This window comes from Stenella coeruleoalba, assembly GCF_951394435.1.
Source record: "Stenella coeruleoalba genome assembly, chromosome: 13".
NCBI lineage: Eukaryota > Metazoa > Chordata > Mammalia > Artiodactyla > Delphinidae > Stenella > Stenella coeruleoalba.
Genome location: NC_137159.1, coordinates 65994478 through 66020287, shown reverse-complemented (window position 1 = coordinate 66020287; position 25810 = coordinate 65994478). Strand labels below are relative to the sequence as shown.

General features: G+C 47.0%; 1 protein-coding gene across 2 annotated transcripts in view; it reads left to right on the top strand.

The window, feature by feature from the left end:
- The window catches only part of LCLAT1 (lysocardiolipin acyltransferase 1), a 192815-nt gene extending 184757 nt beyond the window's left edge, over positions 1 to 8058 (top strand). For both annotated transcript variants that reach the window (XM_079940669.1, XM_079940668.1), the window contains one exon: positions 3889 to 8058. In XM_079940669.1, coding sequence (XP_079796795.1) covers positions 3889 to 4391 — 503 coding nt within the window. In that variant the 3' untranslated portion in view covers positions 4392 to 8058. The remainder of the gene's footprint in view (positions 1 to 3888) is intronic.
- Positions 8059 to 25810: the final 17752 nt, after the last annotated feature.

The window sequence follows — 25810 nt, the reverse complement described above, 5'->3', positions numbered from 1 at the left end:
CATTCTTTATTTTAAGGTCTATTTTATCTGATATGTGCATTGCTACTCCAGCTTCCTTTTGATTTCCATTTGCATGGAATATCTTTTTCCATCCCCTCACTTTCAGTCTGTTTGTGTCCCTAAGTCTGAAGTGGGTCTCTTATAGACAGCATATATATGGGTCTTGTTTTTGTATCCATTCAGCGAGCCTGTGTCTTTTGGTTGGAGCATTTAATCCATTCACGTTTAAGGTAATTATCGACATGTATGTTCCTATTACCATTTTCTTAATTGTTATGGGTTCTTTTTTGTAGGTCCTTTTCTTCTCTTGTGTTTCCCACTTAGAGAAGTTCCTTTAGCATTTGTTGTAGAGCTGGTTTGGTGGTGCTGAATTCTCTTAGCTTTTTCTTGTCTGTAAAGCTTTTGATTTCTCCATTAAATCTGAATGAGATCCTTGCCAGGTGGAGTAATCTTGGTTGTAGGTTCTTCCCTTTCATCACTTTAAATATGTCGTGCCACTCCCTTTTGGCTTGTAGGGTTTCTGCTGAGAAATCAGCTGTTAACCTTATGGGGATTCCCTTGTGTGTTATTTGTTGTTTTTCCCTTGCTGCTTTTAATATTTTTTCTTTGTATTTAATTTTTGATAGTTTGATTAATATGTGTCTTGGCATGTTTCTCCTTGGATTTATCCTGTATGGGACTCTCTGTGCTTCCTGGACTGTGGCTATTTCATTTCCCACATTAGGGAAGTTTTCAACTATAATCTCTTCAAATATTTTCTCAGGCCCTTTCTCTTTTTCTTCTCCTTCTGTGACCCCTCTAATGCGAAGGTTGTGTTTAATGTTGTCCCAGAGGTCTCTTAGGCTGTCTTCACTTCTTTTCATTCTTTTTTCTTTATTCTGTTCCACAGCAGTGAATTCCACCATTCTGTCTTCTGGGTCACTTATCCATTCTTCTGCCTCAGTTATTCTGCTATTGATTCCTTCTAGTGTATTTTTCATTTCAGTTACTGTATTGTTCATCTCTGTTTGTTTGTTCTTTAATTCTTCTAGGTCTTTGTTAAACATTTCTTGCATCTTCTCAATCTTTGCCTCCAAGGTCCTGGATCATTCTTTTTCCGAGGTCCTGGATCATCTTCACTATCACTATTCTGAATTCTTTTTCTGGAATGTTGCCTATCTCTACTTCATTTGGTTGTTTTTCTGGGGTTTTGTCTTGTTCCTTCATCTGGTACATAGCCCTCTGCCTTTTCATTTTGTCTCTTTCTGTGAATGTGGTTTTCCTTCCACAGGCTGCAGAATTGTAGTTCTTCTTGCTTCTGCTGTCCGCCCTCTCACAGAGGAGTTTTGAAAGTAAATGTGAACTCAGTTCTGAATCAGAAGCCAGGTGGCATAACATGTGACAAGAGGTGAAGACATGTCTTTTCCCTCATTGAGAGAGACAGTGGGGAAAGGGTAGATGAAGTGGAGGTAAGACAGCTAGAACAAGGATTGTGTCTCTGGTTGGTGGGCATAAAGAAACAGGCTCTGAGGTCTGCAGGTGGAGGGAGCACTAAAATATCAAACTCACTTGTCAAGGAAAAGTTTCATCTGTGATGGAGCAGGGTAGTCGTGATTGATGCTAAATTGACAAAAGGCTGCTCAGTTTTTAATGCAGGTGAGTTAATAGGTAAGACACATTATATTACCTTCTTAGTGGATATATCACACTCAGTGTAGCAGTGAAAGAGTTGGTCTTTGGATGCTTGATCAGATGGCCCACCTTCTAGCATGTAAATTCCTGCTACAGCACACCAGGCCATGGTCAACCAGTCTTTTCTCAGATGGTGAACACATCACCTCTTGACAGCTGTGAAAAAGCTTTTCCCTGTGGCTTCTAACCACAGGACCAAGTTCCCTCCTCTGGAGCCGAATGGCTTGGGCCTAGTCTCTCTTCTAGGACTTCAGACGCAAGTGCAGTGGAGTTGCCTCTACCAGCCTTGCACTGCCGCCTCTACTCCCATGTCAACAGTGCACAGGGTCCCTAAAGGACTGTCCCTCTGGTTTTGAACCTAAACCTTGTTGATATAGGTATTCTCATTTTTTTATGACATAGCTCTTATTAAGGGCTGTGTATTTTATAACGCAGTTATGAAACCAGATTGAAACCTGGTCCTTTCTCTAAGGTAAATCACAGAGTAGAGGAGACGGACAGTATATATTTATAGAGGTTCAGTAATGGTTCAGTAGTAAGGGTAAACATGGTGAGCTAAGGTGGGGAAGTTGCTTCATATCTTTACTGTTCTTAATATTGAGGTAAAATTTGAACAGAGTGAAATGCACAGATCTTAAATGTACCATTTGATGTAATCCACACCCTAATCAAGATATAGAATAGTCCTGCCCCCCAAGATATAGTCCCTGCCCCCCTGAAAATTACCTCATGCTCCCTTCCAATCAGTTCCCTCCCCCACAGGCAACTACTGTTCTGATTTCCGCCACCACAGATTAATTTCGCGTACCTCATATGGTTCTGTGATTGCAAATTTCACATCAAAAGTCTCTCACTGCAGATAAGTCGATATGGAAGAAAGCAACATTCAGAGACTATGCCTCAACATGCTGTGTGCCCTTGGGCAGAAATCTTAACCTCCCTGGGCCTCGTTACAGGGTTCCATAGGTGATCCTCTTGATTCTTAAAGATCCAACTCCGCTCACATTTTTAATCTCAAAACTGCCACCCCCCCACCGCAGTCCGTTCAAGAACCCGGAGCAGAAACAAACCTCGGGCTCATTCCACCCTCTCCAGTTGAGCATTCTGTCAGGTCAGTTCTTCCTTGTGATTTTTTTAGACATGTCACTTACTTTAGTCCCTACCTCCTCTTCATCTCTTGCCTTGTAATGACCAATCAAATTACTTTTCCGACCTCTCTCGCCCCTGGTCCTCTCCAAACTATTCTCATTACTGCCCCCAAGCTAATCCCTGATAAAATGAAACAAATTCTGGCCGCTTTTCTATTTAAAATCCTTAAGTGGTTCTCCACCATTTAAGGTGCTTCTCTGTCACCTACAGACTTGAGTTCCAATTCTCAAGTTTAACAATGAGGCCTTAACCGAATGCCTCCAGCCTGTGTTTAGTGCCCTCAGCTCCCCAGTGTTCTCTGCTGGGAGGCTCACCCTGCCATCGCTCTCCTGCTTCCCCAGCTCCCTCCCCATTTCCACAGGCCCCTGTTAAGGCACTGCACTTGCTGTCCCCCTGATTCTGCTGTGAGCTCTGCAGTGAGGTTAGGGACTGTATTTTATTCACTTCTCTATCTCCAGCATCTGGCATATGACTTTGCTGACAACACTTAACCCCAAAGTAACTAAATCATGAGATTTCTAAGGATGGTGCTGCACTGGGTCAGGGTCTTATTCAGACTTCACATTGATGTTTCTAGAAATAAAAAAATCATATGGAAGTTTTCATGCATGTCTGACCACTTCATCAAGTCTGATTCTGAGTTTTTCATTCCAGTAGCTTTCGTGATAATATTGGGTTAATGGTGAGCAAGTTTTTTATTTGGAGAGAGGGTGTATTTATTATTGACAGGAGGTCTCAAAACAGTGAGTCCTGCTGGTGCAAAAGAGCTGTCTGTGCTCTAATTCCTATCTCAAATCTAACTTAATGTGCTTATTCGTTTAGTTCTACAATGGCAGATTGCCGTTTCTACAAATGAGGGTAATTTCTTTCTAAAGGTCTTTGTGGTAATTAGCAAGCAGATAAAAGACTAAAAATGACTGGTAAATGCTGACCCAACAGCATAGGAACGCGAGTGTTTACAGCCCGTGTTTGTTCATCTTGGTTCACTTGGTCCTGGTTTTGTGAATCAGCATTGCTGTCTGAATTGATCTTTACTCCATCTGTATTTTTATCTTTTCCAAAACCTAGGTAAGAACCTGGATGCCGTGCATGACATCACGGTGGCATACCCTCACAACATTCCCCAGACAGAGAGGCACCTCCTCCTTGGGGACTTTCCCAAGGAGATCCACTTCCACGTCCACCGATACCCAGTGGACACCCTCCCAACATCCAAGGAGGACCTCCAGCTCTGGTGCCGCAAGCGGTGGGAAGAGAAAGAGGAGAGGCTGCGCTCCTTCTATCAAGGACAGAAGAATTTTTACTTTACGGGGCAGACTGTCATTCCACCTTGCAAGTCTGAGCTCAGGGTCCTTGTGGTCAAATTGCTCTCCATACTGTACTGGACCCTGTTCGGCCCTGCAGTGTGCCTGCTCATCTATCTGTACAGCCTTGTTCGGTGGTATTTTATAATCATCATTGTCATCTTCGTGCTGCAGGAGAGAATATTTGGTGGACTGGAGATCATCGAACTTGCATGTTACCGTTTTTTACACAAACAGCCACATTTAAATGCAGAGAAAAAGGAGTAAGATCGTAAGGTTCGCAGTGTAAAAGCCTAGGGGATATTTTGGATAAGCTTTTGTAAACCGAGATGCTTTTCTGCATGACTATGTCAAATATTTCTTACTATCGTCATTATTTGTTAAAGATATTTTGCACTTAGTTTTGTGGGAAAATATTGCTACACACACGATTTTTTTTTTTTTTTTTTTATATCTCTGAATGTAATTTCAACACTGTGTAGCAGGGAGCAATCGCTGTGAAATAACTTGGGCCAGAGTATTAGTAAACAATCATCAGGCTGTTAGCAGACAAGGTACACACAGATCTTCTTAGAGGCCCAATCCTGCTTCCTAACAAACTCCCCAGACAGGAGGCAGATCTGGGGCTCCTGGGCACTGGCCCAGATCAAGTGCTGGCACCTGACGGTGGAGGTGAGGGCCCTTCCTCCTGGCTCCCTCTCGGCCCTGTCCCCGCACTCCTTTCTATGCCAGTCAAACCCTTGCATCCTTCCTCAAGACCAGAAAACAGAAACCCCTTGTCCTTAAGCTGAACAAACATTTTAATAGGAAGCCCTTCATTACTCATGAAATCTTGGCATTTAGCCGTGCACTGACCTAGACGTCACAAGACCACCGGTGCCCTTTTCTCACGTGGGAAATAAGAGCTGGACAAGTCTCAGGGAGCAACCACAGGCTCTCCACTCAGAAACCTTAGTTTGAATTTTTAAAACCAGGAATTCATACAGTTTAGTTCTTCACTTCTGTGTAACCTTGTTTAGTGCCGGTTTCTTTACAGCTTGTTAGCAGGTGTAGCTTTTCTGCATTATAAACGGTATACATCAAGTCACTTACCTTGTAAAGGAAAGCGTAGAAGAACGTTCTTATTGCCATCAGAAACACTTGAAGTTGTGTCTTGGTTGAAATATTTCTTTAAAACCTGCCACAAAAAGGAAGGTTATTGTATTTTCTACGTGTGCATGGGTGTCTAACTTCTGCCACTAAATCAACAGCAGCACTTGCAGACAGGGCCGTAATGGTTTAACCTAAATTATTCAATCCTTGTAGCCTTGACAAGTTTTATTCTTAAAACCAAGTCACACAAAAGTGAATCCTTTTTTAATGATAGTGAGGGATCTCTCTTTTTTAGTCCCAGGTTTCCTCTTTCATTAGTAAAGCCCACATTTTACCAATTGTTCACCTAAATATTCCTGTTATTTGGAGTCAATGGAAAATTCAGCAAGTCAACAGCACCAAGCTCCTTCTGAGGCAAAAAAGAAATGTGTGGTCATTGTTTCCACTCCGCTGGGGCCCTGCAGCTACGTTTTTTTTTGGTCCTAATGGGAATGCTGGTCAGAGCAGCAGAAAATATGGGGCAATTGAAAGTCTTTACTGGGTTTCCCTGGTGGCGCAGTGGTTGACAGTCTACCGCCAATGCAGGGGACATGGGTTTGTGCCCCGGTCTGGGAAGATCCCACATGCCGCGGAGCGGCTGGGCCCGTGAGCCATGGCCGCTGAGCCTGCGCGTCCGGAGCCTGTGCTCCACAACGGGAGAGGCCACAACAGTGAGAGGCCCGCGAAAAAAGTCTTTACTGTTAAAAAACCTGTCCGCGTATTCCTGCCTTGAACCAGCTTCAAACACTGTTTCTAGCTTTGTGTACTCTTGGCACGAGTGCCTTCTCCTTAATTACATCTCCTTTGTGCTGGACGGTGATTTCCGCCGGCAGTGGAAACCGGCATCGCTGTGACAGGCAAGCGCGCTGTGAGCTAGACTTACCCAGCAGACTCTTCTTTCAGAAAGCCACCGCAGCATTCATGTTGGCACCATCTTCACTGGAAGAGAACTAACTAGTGCCTCTGCTGCAGAGCCCAACCTGTATTTAACTACTCTCCCAAGGCTGTTTTCAATCCTGCCGGGGCTACTAATTAGTTGCTGGGGCTACTAATTAGTTATTATGCACATCTGCTCCAGACCCAGCTTCCTTGGTTTCTAAGGTGGTTATTTTTTTAACCTTTTTTTCCCCCCCTTTAATAAAAGAGGTTTCTAATTTAGGTCTCTCTCAGACTTCTGGTTATATTTGGAAATAAGAAATAGTTTAACAATCAGGATTGCATTTGTCCTGGGTCAGAGAGAAACGTTTAGTTTTCTACTCCACAGGTGTTTGTAATGTAGCCGGGCTGCCCTTCCTCCAACTGCTCAAGGGTCTGGCTTTAATGGCGAGTCCTCTAGAACGCCATGAAACCTGTAAAAGGGGAACTCTTCCTTTTTAAAACATGTTTTCTTTTGATCGTAAAAAACATGTTTAAGATAAAATGCAAACTCTTTTTTAGTACCCTGAATTCATAAGCACTGAAACTGAGACATTGTACTTCTAAGAATTAGAAATAACTTCAAAAAGAAAAATGTTGCCTTTTTTGGTCTCTGGTGTGGTTTTTTTTGTTTGTTTTGTTTGCAATAAGGCTTCTTTTAAAATTGAAATCATTTGTGTTTTCCTACACAACTTTTTCTTCTCTTATTTAAAGAAATACACTGTCCATGATTTGGACTCTAAAATTGATAGGTCAGGTAGAGGTTAATGCAGTTACAGTACTGTGCTTGGCCTCAGCTGTGACCCCTTCCCATCTCCCAGTCTGGCTCTGGACTCAGCAGCCGCCTGTCTGGCAGCATCTGGACTCTCACCAGTCCATCCAGAGGAGACTCAGTGGAGTTAGAAATGTTTACAGTGCTGCATGTCCATTTGTTACATCTTTACCATTCAGACAAGACTTAAATAAAGCAAGTGGACATGAACCATTATACTTAAAATAGGAACCTACAAGGAAGGGCACTGATTAGGTCACAAGTTTTCCCACCAGGCCTCTGATGAAACAAGCCAAAGTCATTGTAAAATTCAGTAGAAGAACATGGTAAAAGACTAAAAGAAAAATAAATGTCAGAGCCCATAATTTAAAGTTCTTAATAAAATCCGTTTGTTAGGCTACTAAAACACAGACGGGGAGAAATCCCAGCTTCCACTTGAGTCACTTTGAAATTAGTTACGTCCATAGCCCCACATCAGACCTCATCCATCAACAGCCGACTGAACTCGCTGGGAGGGGAGACGTTCCCATCTCACTCGGGCTTCAAGCTCGGCCTGACCACGCTGCCCTCGTGCACTTTTATAACGGAGACTAATGGAGGGAGCCTGTTGGTATTAAATTGTTTACATTTCTTTATATAAATAATGTGCTTTCAGTGCCTTAGTTACGGGTCCCTTTCTTTCTCTTGTTCCAAGAATTCTGCAATGTGTCTCTTAGGTAAAAGTCTCTTTTTGCTATTCACTGGGAGAAAAATGGTTTCTAAAACACTGGTCACTGTGGTCAATACTACCTTGTGAGGACATCTGGGAAAGAGAGCTTTTCGTGGAGGTAGCGGTTGCCTCAGGGCTATTGTTTATGTTGCAGAAATGCTCTTGTCACATGATAAGCTTCAGATTAGACATGGCCCTAAAGTTGTCTTGTGCTGACCTTGAATTCTTATTTCAGAAGAGAATCTTGGTTTAGGTAATTCATTTTTTAAAAGATCATGTGCAAAAACACTACGTTTTAAAAATAACTCACAGAATGGCCTTAGTTTTTTATGTCCGCTGGTATCTTTGTGAGTTGTGTTCTCTGTAGTATACATCCCAGAATAAAGTGGAGTGAATTCAATAGTTTACACGTGTGTTGGGTTTCTGTTTTTTGCAGGAATGACTGGAGGCTATATTGTTATTGTATTATAACATGTGGTACTGAGGAAGAGCTGACCAGTTAGGACTCTCTTTCACAGATGTTTAAAACATAATGCCAAAGCAAAAAGGGAATATACCACCTTCATCACTGAAAAAGTCCAGGGGCCGCAGCTGAATTCACGGTTCAGTGAATGTCATCAGAACTTGGTTTTCCCCCATCTCAGTTCAGCCTGAGGGCAGTGTGGTCGTTCCACAAGGGAGGGGGTCTCATGGGAAATATCCACACCACTAGCTGTAAGAGGTAAACAGGGCTCTATGCACACCCCTCCCCCACTGTCAGGGAATACAGGACTAGGAAGGCAATTCTTGGACCAAAGCTTGACAAATGCATGAAAATACACTTAGCAAACAGACACGCACAAAAATCATGAGACCTAAGGGTAGCAGGATATGCCGCCCCAGAATGAGTGTAGGAGTTCAGGACATGCCACCCCAAATATACCACTTTGGAATATTGATTATTGTCAGCTGTAGGCACTTGAGAAACAGCAAATGCAGGGAAGGGCTGTCTCTGAACTCTCCTTTTCTGCCTGAAGACAGATCCTCCAAAAGGAACTCAACTGCCATAAATCCCCTCCCTGGGAGTTTCATCAGCCAGAGGGGATTGACTCTTGTCACAGGAAAGGAGACTTCACACCCCCACACTTTGCCACAAAAGGCCATACCCACCCCCCATCTATTCCAAGGGTCCATTCATCTTTCCTAAAAAACATTCACTATCCCCTAAGAGGGCTACTTTCTTCCTCCCCTTTTCCATTAAGATGGTATTTCAGGGGCTTCCCAGGTGGCGCAGTGGTTGAGAGTCCGCCTGCCGATGCAGGGGACACGGGTTCGTGCCCCGTCCAGGAAGATCCTACATGCCTCGGAGCGGCTGGGCCCGTGAGCCATGGCCGCTGAGCCTGCGCGTCCGGAGCCTGTGCTCCGCAACGGGAGAGGCCACAACAGTGAGAGGCCCGCGTACCGCAAAAAAAAAAAAAAAAAAAAAAAAAAAAAGATGGTATTCCAGGCCTGGATTCTAAGCCACCTCAAAGAGTTACTCATTTTTCCCTGGGTATCTTCATGAATACATGAGGGATACATGCTAATAAATGTTTGACTGTTCTCCTCTTGTTAGTCTGGCTAATATTACTGGAGCCAAGAACTCAGAAGGGCAGAGGGAAAATGATTTTCCTCCCCTACAGAACCTAAGCTCTGCAGTGCCCCATTCTGTCTTCGGCTTCTCCAACAAGCATTTGCTTGAAAGATCCACTCTGAGGGGAGCCCCCAATGTCATTCTCTGGGAAGGGGGTGTGAGGGACCAGAAGAATGGGTTTCCAGGACTGGGCCATGGGGCTGGTGGGATTTCTATATTCTGTTCAGGCAAAGGGGAGAGGAGAGCATAGTCTTTCTAGTCACCCATGTGCTTCCACATCACTCATTTCACTGATAAACTATGTAAAGGGCTTCAGCAGCTCCCTGCGAAGGGTGGGTTTTCAATGAGGTTCTTCAAATGCCAGCCAGTAAGCCCTAGGATGTCACAGAGTCTAACCTACACTCATACAATGCACTCTTCATGCCAAAATGTTTTTAAAGTAAATACCTAAAAGATAACTTGCGCTCTCCTGGCTGTGTTGACTTGACTCCCAGGATCCACAGGGTGACTTGAGGCCTGCAGTCACTTCAGCCCTACATCCTCTCAGGTTCAAATCCCGTGGGAAACAGCCAGGGAGACTGCTTCCCCAGTGGCTTAACACAAATCCTAAAGTGGGTTGCAATGCTCATTCCTCAACCACTTACTTGCCTGGAAATAACTAGGTGGCTTGCGTCCCTGGGTTACTCACCACCCCCTGGAGCCAGGGCTGGCGTTTGTTCCCCTGGACCACAGGGACCAAGTGCTGGGGAGGGACGAACTTTCAGAGGGCTGCTGTTGAGAACAGGATAAAATGACGCTGGGTGGCCAGATGTCCACCTCGACTATGAAACTTCCCAAACCGCCCAGCAGAGCCGGGAGCAAATCAGCACAGCTTGCAGAGAGAGTCCCTGACCCTGCACAGTGAGAAACAAAGGAGCTTGGCCGCCTCCTCCCATCAACACCAGGGGATATTTGGGAATCCAAGGTTCTGCAGAGCTGTACACAGACAACCTCATCAACAATTGGTCCATCTGAATACTTTAATCATTACCTCTACTCAGATCACCCGACTTAAGCAAGACAGTATGGATGACATTTTTCTTCCCGTGGCAAATCTGTTGAAGTACAAATCCTATAGCTCTCATGTCTCTCCCTGTTGGCTGATGCAGTCCTGTTCCTTCCAGCACTGCAGGCACAGAATCTCACAGTGTCGCTCACCCCTCCCTCACCTGCCCTGACAGTCAAGCTGTCACCCCCACCTGCGCCTTCCTCCTCAGGGGCAGCTCCTTCCTACTGCATTAGACCTGGCAAGTCAGCACTACCTACCAGTTCTCCCTGCTCCAGGAGATTGACGCCAATCTCTATCCACGGGACCCAGGTGATCTCCCCACAACCCCAGTTTAATCACGGAACCCTGCGTCTCACCACCCCCAGTGGCTTTCTGCTGATGTCAGGCAGCCCAGACTCGACCTATCCCAGTTCTTCCCAATCCACCCTATCCTTGGGCCCAGGATTGGCCCCGGGTGTGGACCTTTTCACCCCAAGGCAACTGGCTGCCTAAAACTCACGTGCCCCCTGCTCTTCCCCACCTTTGCTCATAAAGGTGCTTCCTTCACAGCCCAAATTCTGTCAAATCCCACTTTTTCTCTGAACTGTTTCCTCATCAGTCTAGCTTGAAATGTCCTCCTGTCGTGGTGATATTTCTCTGCAACTCTCGCTCGACCGTATTACATACTATCTTACGTTATAGTTATTTTTCAGTCTTATCACCTCACCTGGAGTATAAGCTTCTGGAAAGCCAAGATAAGAATGCCTCATATTTCTCTTATCCCGAACAGTATTTAGCCCAGCATTTCACCAATTCCTTTTGCACAATAAATTCTAAACGGTGGTTCCTTGGAAGTCATTCAGAAAGCATCCTGTACTAAACTCAAGCTGGGTGCAGAAATTTACAAATTTAACATAACAAAAACAAAAATTTGAAATGCAAACCCATCTACCTCTGGGAAATAGCTTTTTTTTTTTTACAAGAATCAAATCATTTTTGATTGATGATATGATTTATCAAAATATATTAGTAACTGAACTCTTAAAAGTAGAAACTTGGCTCAAAATGTGCATACTTAAGAATCTCACCTCCCCCAGCTACACTTGTGGAGGAGAATTTGCCAATACCTAGCATAATTCTTATGCACTTACCTTTGGCCCACAATCCCACTTTCAGAGATCTATCCCCCAAAACACACTGGCCCCCCAAAATTGTAAGATGCATGCACAAAGCTCTTCATTGTAGTTCTGTTGGTGAGAATAAAATACTGGCAACAACCTAAATGTCCATGGTAGGGAATGACTGAATACTCTTTGGTATAATTATATGATTGAGTTCTGTGCAGCTGTACAGAGGCACGAGGGACATCTCCAGACACTGATATAGGACATTTCTCCAATATATTATGTTAAGTGAAAAAAGAAAGATGGAGAACAATGTGTATAGTTATGCTTTTATTGAAGGTGAGGCCATACAGATACACACACATATGCTTAATTTAGAAGCTAATTCATTAAACATAATTTAAAAATATAAATTATAAAAGTAAAATTGTAACATATGGGGGAGGGAGGGAACATGATGGATGAGACTAGGATAGGAACTAGACTTCTTTTATATATCTTATTTTATGCTATATGCTTGACTTTGGAACCAAGTTAATGTTTTACATAATTATAAAATTAAATGAGGGAATTCCCTGACAGTCCAGTGATTAGGACTCAGCACTTCCACTGCGGTGGCCCAGGTTCAATCCCTGGTTGGGGAACTAAGATCCTGTAAGCCACATGGCACAGCCAAAAAAAATTTAAATAGTAAAAGGTAAAAAAATTTAAATGAAAAAGTAAAAGCAATTTCTAAAAAGAAAAAGATAAAAATCAAAAGGAAAATGAAGCAAATGACCCTAACGTATCAAATCTGTGGAATAATTACACAGAGAAATTTTTTCAGGTAATTATAATGTATATCCTTAACAGTATATATTCTCAAGGCAGAAAGAACTCCAAAAAAAATCTTAAATTGTTTTTGTCATCGTATTGTTAGTAATGATATCAGTTTATTTTCTGAAATCATTGCATTTTTTGTAAGATTAGGCATGTAAGTAATTATGATAATGTTGCTAGGACCAAGATCTTCAGTGTAAAAAATATGTAAGTATAGAATTTTTAAAGTTAAAAAAATTCCCCATAATCCTAAATTTGAACTGAAAATAATCAGTATGAATTTATGATGCATTTTGTCTTAAAAAACAAAACAAAACAAGAGCTATTTGGTAGTCCTGTCCATTAAAAATGCTAGAAATATGGGGCTTCCCTGGTGGCGCAGTGGTTGAGAGTCCACCTGCCGATGTAGGGAACATGGGTTCGTGCCCCGGTCTGGGAAGATCCCACATGCCGCGGAGCCGCTGGGCCCGTGAGCCATGGTAGCTAAGCCTGTGCATCCGGAGTCTGTGCTCCACAACGGGAGAGGCCACAACAGTGAGAGGCCCGCATACCACAAAAACAAATAAAATAAAATAAAAATGCTAGAAATAATGGCCAACCAATAGCAATGAGCAGCCTAGTGCCCAGATAATGGAAAAACATTTTCCATTAAAAAGGAACCAGAGGTTCTTGGACAAATGGTCCAGGACAGGTAGAAGGTAAGCCTGGACACCTTGAAATACCAGAAAGCAAGGAAGCTTTCAAAGACCTCTGAGGTCAGCAATTAGGGCTTAATTTCCAAATATACAAACAGCTCATACAACTCAATAACAAAAAAACAAACAACCCAATCGAAAAATGGGCAGAAGACCTAAATAGACATTACTCCAAAGAAGACAGACAGATGGCCAGTAGGCACATGGAAAGCTGCTCAACATCACTAATTATTAGAGAAATGCAAATCACAACCACAGTGAGGTACCACCCACATCAGTCAGAATGGCCATCATCAAAAAGCCTACAAGTAACAAATGCTGGAGGGAATGTGGAGAAAAGGGAACCCTCCTACACCGTTGGTGGGAATGTATATTGGTGCAGCCACTATAGAAAACAGTATGAAGGTTTCTCAAAAAACTAAAAATAGAGCTACCACATGATCCAGCAATTCCACTCCTGGGCATATATCTGGAGAAAACCATAATTTGAAAAGACACATGCACCCCAGTGTTCATGGAAGCACTATTCACAATAGCCAAGACATGGAAACAACCTAAATGTCCATCGACAGAGGAATGGATAAAGAAGACGTGATTGATATATATATAATGGAATATTACTCAGCCATAAAAAAGAATGAAATAAAGCCATTTGCAGCAACATGGATAGACCTAGGGATTATCATACTAAGTGAAGTAAGTCAGGAAGAGAAAGACAAATACCATATGATATCACTTACATGTGGAATCTAAAATATGACACAAATGAACATATCTATGAAACAGAAACAGACTCACAGATAAAGAGACCAGACCTGTGGTTGCCAAGGGGTAGGGGAGGGATGGATTGGGAGTTTGGGATTAGCAGAGGCAAACTATTATATGCGGGATGGATAAACAAGGTCCTACTGTACAGCACAGGGAACTATATTTAATATCCTGTGATAAACTGTAATGGAAAAGAATATGAAGAAGAATATATATATGTATAACTGAGTCACTTTTGCTGTACAGCAGAAATTAACACAACACTGTAAATCAACTATATGTCAATAAAATTAAGAACAACAGCAACAACGAAAACCAAAGACTTTTGAGGTCAGGACAGACAGACTCAGGAGCCAACTTAAACAAGCTCCCACTGACCGAAGACGGGCATCTTGAGCATTAGTAGAAACGATAACTGAAACAGCGAAAGACGTCAAGTGTGGTAAAAGCCCAGAGTTAATGATACTCAAAATAAATAAGTAAAAACACACATTGATACATTTGGAAGATGCTAGATAACCAATTCATTACTCTGAAAAGTGGTATCTAGATGAAAAGAATTTAGCATTTAACCTTCCTTTCCTATATGAACGGTACCTCAAGCTAAATAGTTGATGAAGGAAAGTTTCTCTCTGTAGAAGTATTCCAGCTTATAAATGAAACTATAGACTAAAAATGACTTCAGAGTCACATGAATCAACTGCAATGGGTAAATCTTGTTGGGTTCTCCTTTGAGTAAATAAACCATGAAAATAAACTATGAGACAGTCAGTTACACCAAATGGATATTTAATGATATTAAGGAATTATTTTTTAGGTGTGAAATGGTACTGTGATTATGATTTTAAAGAGGTCTTATCCTTTGGAGAACCCGATGAAGTGGTGTGCCGCCTGGGGCTGGGGAGTGGGTGGAGAACGGCTGAGCAGAGCCCGGAGCGGGTGGTCCTGCGTCTCTTGACGGATACGTGAGCCTGCCTCGTCCTAGCCTCTCTAAAGTGTGCACCTGGAGTAATAAAAGGTTAAAAGAAATTGCTTCCTCAAGAGATCTTAGAGTCCACACTTGTCTCAGCTCCCTTGCTGATGACAAGAAGGTACAGGCGTCTGGAGAAAGCTGGGCGCGGAGCGCAGGGGTCCCATCCGGTCCCAGCTCCCTCGTGGCAGTGGGGCCCTGAGCTCAGCCCGTTCTCTCTGGGTCTGGGGTCTGGGCTCAGGGCCGCCTCGGGCCGCACTGCTGCCCCTCAACCTGTCCTGGGCCTTCCGGCCAAAGTGCCTGCTCCTCGGCAGGGCCATGTAGACACGAGATGCGTTGAGATGTCCAGCGCTCTCCCCCCGGCTCCGCTCCCCCCCACGAAGATGCCCCTCTGCAAACTCTCCCTCGGAGCCCTTTGCTGTGACTGCCCAGCACCTCTGCTCCCCAAGAGCCAGCAGGGGCACGGACAGCGCCCTCTCTGGCCTGGTTCCTGGGGCGTAGGCTCTGCCTCCACCTCCCCCTGAGGCCAGGGCTCTCCAACCCGGTCACCTGGGACCACCTGCGGAGCTTTCACACCTGCGCCCGGCCCCACCCAGGGGTTCTGACTTAATTGGTAGGTGTGCAGGCTGAGCGGTAGGCACCATCAAGCCTCCCAGGTGGTTCTAACGAGGGGTCAGTGCGTCCACCCTTCCCAGGCCTCACACGGAGGGCATCCCCTCCCTAGGCTCCCGTGGCCTCATTGGTAAAATGAGCCCTCGGTCTGAGATGTTCTGTATGAATTATGAGGTGATTTAGTTTAGTAACTATTTACTGCCTACACACTGCCTGTGGGCCCTGGACTAAGGAGGGAGCAAAGGTAAGGAAGCTTTCTTCTTTGCAAAACAAAAACAAACTACTGTTTATGAGGTGCCACTTTCCAGGTGTGAAGCCAACCAGACAGAAACGAAGAGGGTCAATAAGAGAGGGCATCCTGCCCAAGACACAGGCCTGTAACTGGCGCCCAAGTCTGGGCGCTGGGCGCAGGCAGGGCTGGAGGCACTCCACACATGGTGGGTGAACAGGGGCACCAGCCCTGTGGCCACTCTGTCCACTGCACGGGGCTACGTCGGTGTTGCAGACGGTAGCTGGCACTGCAGCTTCAGAAACTGCTATAAAATGACAAAGGACCGCAGCCCACAAGGGGAATTTTCCATCCCACGGCAGGCTGGAGGAAGGACCCGTGTTCCCTTCACCTCTTTATTCTACAAGATCTTAACTCCAACTGGAAGTCACCATCGGTGACCAGCACTTGCAGGGGACCAAGCAGCAGACTCAGTTTCCCAGTTGGTCCCTGTGTGGGCAGGGGGTGGGCGAGGAAGGGGACAGGCCGCCCGGAGGGTGAGCGCACGTGACAGGGGGAGGTTGGGCCTACAACCAGATGCCAGCCACACGGGGCTCCGAAGAGGCGGGAGGTCATTCTGAGGAGGAGAGAGGCCTGCAGAGAGCACGCTCTTCCCCACCTTCCCCTGCCGTGGAGACGCCTTCCCATCTCCTGAGGATCCACAGGACGGGGGGCCGGCTGCCTTGAGGCCGGCCCGAGACTCTACACAGGAGACACGGCAACTAAATTACAAAGGGGGATCCCAGATCGGATCCTGGCAAATTCGAATATGCTCTATAAATCAGTTAATATTCTTGTATCAACGTTCATTTCTTGGGTTGGACGGCTGTCCTCTGGCTGGGTAAGATGGTTAGACCTGGGGGGAGCTGATGAAGTGTCCTTATCAAGACTCTTTGCCCTGAGGTTCCTGCTGCTGAGATGCTCTTCCCCAGATAACACATGGTTTGTTCATTTGGTCCCTTCCTGTCTTTATTCGGACACCCTGAGGCCTGAGATGTCATCAGCTTTTCCACTGCAGGAGACTGTCATTCAACCAAGCCACATGCTCCCCATTCACTTTTCAGGAAACGTCCCCACGATCTTCCTGTTGAGACGGGAAGGCAAATATCAAGGGTGGGAGCAGCCGGGCCCATGTGTCATCCCTCTTGGCTGGATGAAAAGAAGGTCAGGGTGTAGGAGCTGTGGGGGGTGCTGAGAATGTCCAAATGGGGGTGATGTCAGGCAGAACAAAAGGCAGCTTCTGCGCATCACTCCTCCCACACAAGCCCGGGGCCAGAAGCAGGCTGGTCAGTGACGAGGCCAATGTCACCCTTTCCCCAGTCATCAGTGGGGGTCAGAGGTACCTGAACACCATGTGATGTGCTCTCAGGGCAGGGCATGCAGGCCTACTGTGCACCCCTCATTACTCCGTGAGGGGCACATGCCCACTGTAGGGATGGGAAGAGGCCAGACCCTGTCAAAGAATTCTGCAGAAAACTGCTGAAAACCCATTCCCCTTTTACATATACTTTGGCTCTCTTCGGCTCTCACGGCCCTCCATGCTGGAAGGAAGCCGGGCCCTGGGCTCTGCCTCCGCTTCTCAGATGTGGAACCTAAGACTCGCTCCAAGTACTTTGCTTACGAACACACAGTGAGGACAGGACCCCAAGTCAGCTTTTTCTAGGGGACCACTAAGCCTCTGCACCATTGCATTTCTTCCCAAGGCCAGTCATTGCTGTACGTGAGCAAGTGTTTGGGGTTATGTGGCACGATACTCGGAATGTGGACGTGAGCCTGGATCCAGCCCAGCCGTGTAGGCGCTGAGTCACCTTGGGCATGGCCCTCGATCCTGTGGGGTTTATTTGTCATAAAGTATGAGAAAGTGCTTTGCAAGCTGCCTGTTGCTTATTAGTGTCTGTGTGTGGATAGTGATAGGGCCAGTATTCTGTGGCCTGTTGATTATAAGTGGCCACGGTACAAACATTTGCTCCATTTACGGAGTGCTTGCTTCACACCAGGCACTGTGCTGTGCATCTTACATGAAGTATCCTTTCGAATCCTCCCTCGAGCTCTGCGGGATCGTGCTTGGGTTTTCTACTGCTGTATAACAAACGTCTGAAGCCCTGGAGACTTACAATAACGACCATGTATTGTCTCTCATGATCCTGTGGGTTGCCCAGGCACTCTTCTGCTTCACGTGGTACTGACCGGGGCTCTGGCCCACTGGAAGGTCCGCAATGGCCTCAGTCACGTGGCTGGCAGGTGGCGCTGGCTGGGAGCTCAGTGGGGCTCTTGGCCATGGCTTTGTTCTCCTCCATGTGCCTCTCCACGCGCCTGCCTGGCCTTCCTCAGCGTGGTGGCTGGGTTCTGTGATGTTGTAAGAGGACAAGCTCCTACAGGCAAGTGCTCACCAGACCCCCACTTGACTCACCCTTGCTAATGTCCCTTTGGCCACAGCTTGTCACCACCCCCAGAGACAGGATGGAAGGGGGCTTCACCAGGGTGGTAGCATGCTACATGGGGGGTCTCCAAACAGGAGTCTACTGCAGAGAGGTACTGCTGCACTCCCTATTCCACAGGTGAGGAAACAGGTTTAGAGGGGGTAAGTGACTTGGCCGAGATGTCAGGGTTACTGGTTGGCAGAGTCAGAGCTGAGACTGGAAAACTTGCCCCTGCTTCCCTCCCTCCTGTGTGGACCGTAAAGGGTGACGCCACCTGCATGCTTCTGTTAGGTCACTGCACCTCCTCTCCTCACCCTGGCACCCTCTCTTCTATTAACCGTGAAATGTTCCCTCTGGAAGCGTCTTCCTCTCCCACCTCACAGTGAACTTAGATGCCCTCCCCTCTGTATCTTCCTCCTCAGCTTCCGCCCTGCTTCCCTCACTCCTAGATCAGTGAGGCCATCCTCCTTGGGGATGACTCAAGATGTTCTCAGAGCCCCCCCGCCCCAGGAGGCAGTAGGGGTTCAGGTTTAGCCAAGAGCCGGTTATGGAGTGACCAGGGCACACAGAGGCTGGACTGCATCCCATCTGGCCCGCCGGAGTCCCGGGAGGCAGCTGGTGCCAGGCCCTGCTCTGCCTCACATGGGCCAATTCACTTTCCCTCATCAGGGCTCCAAAAATCACTGCATCAGGGTGGAGTTTGAGCTGAACAAGTCCCTTTAAGAACTTCTTCTAGATGCTAGGAGGAGGGAGTGGGAAATTGGTCAAACCTAGTGGGAGAAAAGGAGAAAATTGGGTTTCTCCAAAGTGAGGTCCCTTTGCTCAGAAGAAGGGGATTGGAAAAGATAGAGGGGTGTCTGCACAGCAAAAGCAACAATCAGCAAAATATTATAAAGGCGACCTACAGAATGGGAGAAAATAGTTGGAAACCATCTATCTGATGAGTTAATAGCTAAAATATATAAGGAACTCATATAATAGCAAAAAACCACCTGATTAAAAACTGGGCAAAGGACTTGAATAGTCATTTTTCCAGAGAAGACATGGAAATGGCCAACAGGCACATGAAAAGATGCTCAACATCACTGATCGTAAGGGGAAATGCAAATCAAAGCCATGATGAGATATCACCTCACACCCGTTGGAATGTCTATCATCAAGAAATAAGGGACTTCCCTGGTGTTCCAGGGGTTAAGACACCGTGCTCCCAATGCAGGGGGCCCGGGTTCAATCCCTGGTCAGGGGGCTAGATCCTGCGTGCCTCAACTAAGAGCCCAAGTGCCGCAACTAAGACCTGGCGCAGCCAAACAAATAAACGAATAAATATTTTTAAAAAGAAGGTAAGTGTGGGCAATGATGTGGAGAAAAGGGAACCCTCTTGCACTGTTGGTGGGAATGTAAGTTGGTGCAGCCACTATGGAAAACAGTGTGGAGGTTCGTCAAAAAATTAAAAATACGACTACCATATGATGCAGCAATCCCACTCCTGGGTATTTATCTGAAGGAAATGAAAACGCTGTCTTAAATATCTGCATTTCCATGTTCATTGAAGAATGATTTACAATAGCTAAGACATGGAAACAACCTACATGTTCATCGATGACTGAATGGATAAAGAAAGTGCGATGTCTACACACAATAGAATATTATTCAGCCGTAAAAAAAGAAGGAAATCCTGCCATTTGCAACAACATGGACTGACCTCGAGGGCATTATGCTACGACACAAATACGGTGTGTTCTCACTTACATGCAGAATCTAAAAGAGCTGAACTCGTAGAAATAGAGACTAGAATGCTGGTTGCCAGGGGCTGTATGGAAATAGGGAGATGTTGGTTCAAAGGGTACAAACTCCCAGCTGTATACAAGTAAGATCTGGGGATCGGGACTTCCCTGGTGGCGCGGTGGTTAAGAATCCGTCTGCCAATGCAGGGGACATGGGTTCAAGCCCTGGTCTGGGAAGATCCCATGTGCGACGGAGCAACTAAGCCTGTGTGCCACAACTACTGAGCCTGCACTCTAGAGCCTGCGAGCCACAACTACTGAGCCTGCATTTCACAACTACTGAAGCCAATGTGCCTAGAGCCCGTGCTCCTCAACAAGAGAAGCCACAGCCATGAGAAGCCCACGCACTGCAACGAAGAGTAGCCCCCACTCGCCGCAACTAGAGAAAAGCCCATGCGCAGCAACGAAGGCCCAACGCAGCCAAAAATAAAGTTAATTAATTAAAAAAAAAGATCTGGGGGTCTAATGCACAACATGGTGACTGTAATTAACAACTGTATCCTATATTTGAAAGTTGTTAAGAGAGTAGATTTTAAATGCTATCACCACACACACACAATCATAATTATGTGAGTGGATGTATTAACTAACCTTTATTGTAGTAATACTTTTGCAGTGTATACATGTATCTAATCTCATGTTGTACACCTAAAACTTACATAAGTTGTATATCAATAATATCTCAATAAAGCTAGAAAAAAGAAAAGATAGAGGGGCAGACACGATCTGATCAGGGGCTCAGGTCTGCTTGCCCACTCACTCCGTCATCCAGCATTTATCGAGTCTACTGTGGGCTGGGGTGTGCATGGGGAGGATTTGTTCAGTTTCTACAGCAAAGAAACTGAGGTGCAGAGTGGTAGCGGGGTGGTGGAGGCTGGGCCTTGCACTCCACAGCGGAAGATGTACATTGCATATTGCATGTCTACTGGAGAGTTGTCACGTGGTCTGAGCTACGTGGTGAATAAAGAGATCACACTTGTGCTGCTTGAAGGAGGCGCTTTGGGGTTAAGAGTGGGATTGGAGTGATGAGCTTATGAAGCTCAGCACAGGCCACTGGACAAAGGCATCTGTCTGCCGTGTAAAAGGGAGGACCAGCATCTCACATTCCCCCATCTTCTGCCAAACCTGCTCTGGAATCTCTCCTAGGTTGTTCTGTGGCCTGGTGATTTCACCCACCCTCCTAGCCACCCAACCAACTTTCTGCTATGCATCAAACACTGCAAAGATGTGTGCTCTCAGGCCCCAGATCCCGCCCTCACACCACAGCTGATCTCCACCCCTGTTGGTAGATATTCTGGGGATACATGCTGGCTAGTATCTCTGAAATTCTGGGCAGCCTTGGAGAATTAAAGGGGAAAAAAAAATACACATTTGCAAAATTTCCCATGATGGACCAAAGACTTCATGGGGTACCGCAGATCCAGTTTCAGTGCCGGCTTCTTGCCCCTCTCCTTCCTCCAGCCAATAACGATAGAAGGTGAAGAGCCCTGTGCTTCCCTTGGAGCCCTAACACTGGTGTTCACAGATTAGCTGATACCGTATGATGAGCTAAGCCTGGCTCTGCATCCCTGCCCTCATTTTCACCCTTGACATTCACCACAACTTGACCTCTGGTGACCAACCGCTCTCTTTCCCACCTGGTCCGTAAAGCTCAAGCTTGAGTTGCCCACCTTCAGCAGAGACTCAAGGTCATTTCAGTCTGAGGGTGGAACTTTGGACTTTTCCGAGGGCAGCCGGGCGCTGTGGGGGGAGCACAGGCTCTGGGAAGAAGCCAACCTGGGTTCAACCTCACTATCATCATGGGCCCACTGCTTGAGCCTGGGCAGAGCTCAGGGCTGCTCAGCCTTCCTGAGCCTCAGTTTCCTCAACTGGAAGTTAGGGATGATAATGCCCAGCTCGGGGCCATCACGAGGATGATAAAATGATGGATGTCAAACACACGATAGGTGATAAAAATATATCACTTCCTGTCCCCACCTTGGTAATTAACATGGGCTCTGGATCTGCCATCATGCATCTCAGACGTATCCCTACAATTAAACTTTGGAAAGGATGCATTGTAGGCATCAGTTTGTATCACACATATGCAGTGGCCTCATTTTGACCGTGAGGTGGAATAATTGGCCCTTCTAGAGTGGCCTGCAGTTTTCCAAACTGCATGTCACCTGCATTCAGTGGCCCCTGTGGGAGGACAGCATAGAAGACCCTCTGGTCCTCTGGTCCAGCCGCTTCATGCACAGATGGGAAGACAGAGCCCCACAGCAGATAAAGGACCTACCTATGTTTATAAATAGTGGCAGAGCTGGACTACAACTCAGCATTTCTGATTCTTGGACACCCTGGTCTCCGGGCAGCCTTTATCTGGGCTTGGAAGAGCTGAATTGATGAGTTCATGTGAAGGGGGACTGAACTCCCAACCCTGATCTCTTGTTCTTAATGTCAGATGGCCCAGATAATGTCTAACAGACATTTTCTAGATTTATTCTGGCCTCAGGCTTCCCACAAGAGGTCCACACTGTTCCAGCTTGACCCCAAATTTCTGGGGCATGACTTATTTCCTGCCCCCTTTATGCCTCTCCAAAGAGTTTCAGTTCATTCATCCAACAAGCATGAATGGGCTTCTTCTATAATGAGGAACACGGCTGGCGTGCGCTGAGAATTTAGAACATGACAACTGTGCATGTATTTCTCATTGAATCTTTCCAATAATCTGAGTTTGATAAGTATTATCTTCCCTATTTTACTGATAAGGAACCAAGGCTCAGAGGAAAGTAATTTGCTACAGGCCATAGTGCTGGACTGTGCTGTGTCGAACTGGTTAAGCTGGAAGCTACGCTTCCCAGAATTCCCTTCCCTACCTGGCTCCAGGTTATAGGAGACTTGGAAGGTGGAGGCGGAGCAGTGGCCATTATTCTCTGAAGGCTCTCATGGGTGCATATGGTGTTGGACAGATGCAAAGGTATCTAGCAGGTCGCAGCTTGTCCTAATTCTCCTCTGCTTCATGTCTAGCTTGTCACTCTGACTTCTGATCCTCCGGATCAAGACAGGCCCCACGGTCTCAACCAGAAGGTTGACAGTGAGCCCGCAGAGGCGGCAGCTAGACAGAGGCAGCAGTTTTCACTGGACCTCGCTATGCATCCGCTGTCCATCCACCACTCTAGGGGCTCGTTGGCATCGTGGATTTCCGGGCAAGCTCTGACTTGTCCACTTCAGGCAGGCTGAGTAGTGACTCTGAACCTCTGACTCCCCTTCTAGACCTCCATCCCCTCAGATCTTCCCATATGTGTTTAAGGTCAAATTCTTGGAATAAATCTCTTAGGCCCACAATACTCTTAGTGGCTCTGTTGCCCTACCTGAACCCCGACTGACACAGCCACATAACCGGTAAGGGATAGAGCAGAGATCAACCCCAGGTCCCTTGAGCTCTTAACCACTGAGCTAGACCACTGCTCTAGGTGCTGCGCACACAAGTATGACCGAGACTCCTGCCCTGGCTCCTGCCCTCAGGGAGCTTACGGTCTAGCAGGGCATACAGACAAGTTGTTTCAGTTATCCCTTGTTCATAACAAACCACCCAACACTTAGTGGCCACAAATAATTATTTTATTATCTCTCATGATTGTGTTGGTTGCCTGGGCTCAGCACAGCAGTTCTTCTGCTGCACGTGATGTTGGCTGGGGCTGCAGTCCTCTGGGGGCCCGGACACCCAAGTTGACTCACTCACATGGCGGCAGCAGGGAGTGGAGCAGGGCTGTCAACTGGAGGGACTACATGTGGCCTAGCTCTGCAGCTTGGGCTTCTCAAGGAGCGGTGGCTGGATTCCAAGGAATACCTGGAGAGAAGTGTCCCAAGAGGAAAGAAGCAGAAGGTGCCGGTCCTGGCACAGGCTGTTTCCTCAAAGCAGCCACAGGCCCAGCCAGAGTCCAAGGAGAGAAGACGTAGGCTCTGACTCTTGATGGGGCGGAAGAAGGCATGTACAGGAAGAGGCAGAATTGTTTGGGGTTGTCTTTGGAGCTCCACTACCACACATGTCCATCAATCCATGGTGAGGGCTCTTGGAGAGGGTAGGCACGAGCCTGGTGGGATCACAGAGGGGCAGACGCAGCTCATGCCCGCAGGGGTTCTAGAGGCAAAAGGAGGTACGGCAATGGCTTCTAGCTGTGTCCTGAGAGGCGAGGAGGCACTTTCCAGGTGGAGACGTGGTGTAGAGGAGGTGGAGTAGACAGGATTCAGCGAGAGGGAAGAGAAAGTCTGTGGAGACTTGCACATTGTTTCAAAGGGCTGCCATGAAGCTCAGAGACAGTGCAGGAGTTGAAATGCCTTAGGAAGCACAGCCACAGGAGAGATGCAAGGGGGCAAGTTATGATCATTAGACTGTGATATTGGATCATCTTCGCAAGAAACGTGGGTTTCATAAAGACCTAACTATAAAGAGATCATGGCACCTTAGGAGACAAAGCCCCAGGGCCTTCAGCCCACACAGCCCCTGGGGTCTCCATACCAGACGAGAAAGCCCCTCTGCTGAAGCCCAGACCTCTGGGCACCCATTTCGAAAGTCCCCAGACCAGCAGGGAAATGGATTCCCCTAAGCTGGGGCAGGACAGAGGCTGGGAGACAGAAGTCGGGCACACTAAGTGCTGACTGGGCTCAAATGGATGTCCAAAATTCATAGCCTAGGACACATCCTGCTTCCCCAAGGTCAGACTGGCATGAACATGGAGCTCTGGGTTCCTCCATAACCCTCCAGGCAGGGACAAGGCTCAGAGCCAGAAGACAGCGGCCAATGTCTCCTTGGAGCTGGAGGGCTTCCAAGATCCTAGGAAGAATCGGTTAGGTCTTGACGACAGGAAGGCATCAATTTCACCATGCCATAGAGGCAAGACCTAACTTAGGAGCTCAGCAGGCCCCGGTCACTGCCAAGGTTGCCATGGGGAAGTGGTCAGCTATGCGCTGAGGCGGCAGGACAGGAAGACCAGTCTAGGCAGAGTTTAAGACTTGAGCAAAAGCCAGTCGATCGCACTGAGCTCTGCGTCCTCACCTGCAAAATGGGGTGAATCTCATTTTCCCACTCTTCAGGGTGGATCAGTGAACATGGAAACGTGGGCATGGCTTGGAAGCCCTCTACAAATGGAAGGGCTGATCACAAGTCCTGTATGGACAGAAGGGATGTGGAGAGATGCTCAGGAACGAGCCTGGGAATCAGGACCCTTGGTGTCCAGTCTGGGCCCTGCCTCTCGCCTTGAGGTGTGACCTTGAGGCCCTGACCATGGACGGGGGTGAGGGTTGGCACTGGAGGATCTCTGAGCTCTTGCTGCTCTCCCACGCTGGATTCCCACACCGTAAAGCTCCCATATCCCTTTTCTAGCAGGAGTGGAGAGCTCTGAGACATGACCTCTCACATTTCTGGGGGTGGGAGGTGGGGATCCGTTATTGGGCTAAAAGAAGGACAAAGCGGGGTGGGGGGGATTTTCCCTCCCGATCAGCAAATGCACAGAACTCGGGGAGCCCATTGGTATGCTGCACCTGTAGGACTCCTCCACCCCTGCATGACGGATGGGAGCTTCTTTTTTTTTTTTCGCTGTACACGGGCCTCTCACTGTTGTGGCCTCTCCCGTTGCGGAGCACAGGCTCCGGACGCGCAGGCTGAGCAGCCATGGCTCACGGGCCCAGCCGCTCTGCGGCATGTGGGATCCTCCCGGACCGGGGCACGAACCCGTGTCCCCTGCATCGGCAGGCGGACTCTCAGCCACTGCGCCACCAGGGAAGCCCGGAGCCACTTCTTTATCTCTCTCTTCATCATGTTTACACTTCAAGGTGGGTTCCCCCTCTACTTCCTCCTTTCCCCCAGGCTTCTAGCACTCTATCTTCTTTCTTACACACCTCTTAGTGTTCTCCTCCTCCTCTTTGTCTTCTTCTTCATCCTCCCTCATCATTATTAGCAAAAGCCAGAGCCGATGGTGAAACTGGCACCCAGAGAGGGCAGGAGACTTGTCCAAGGGCACACAGCAGCAACTATTATTGCACTCCTATTGTGTGCCAGGCATCCTGCTCCCTGGAAAC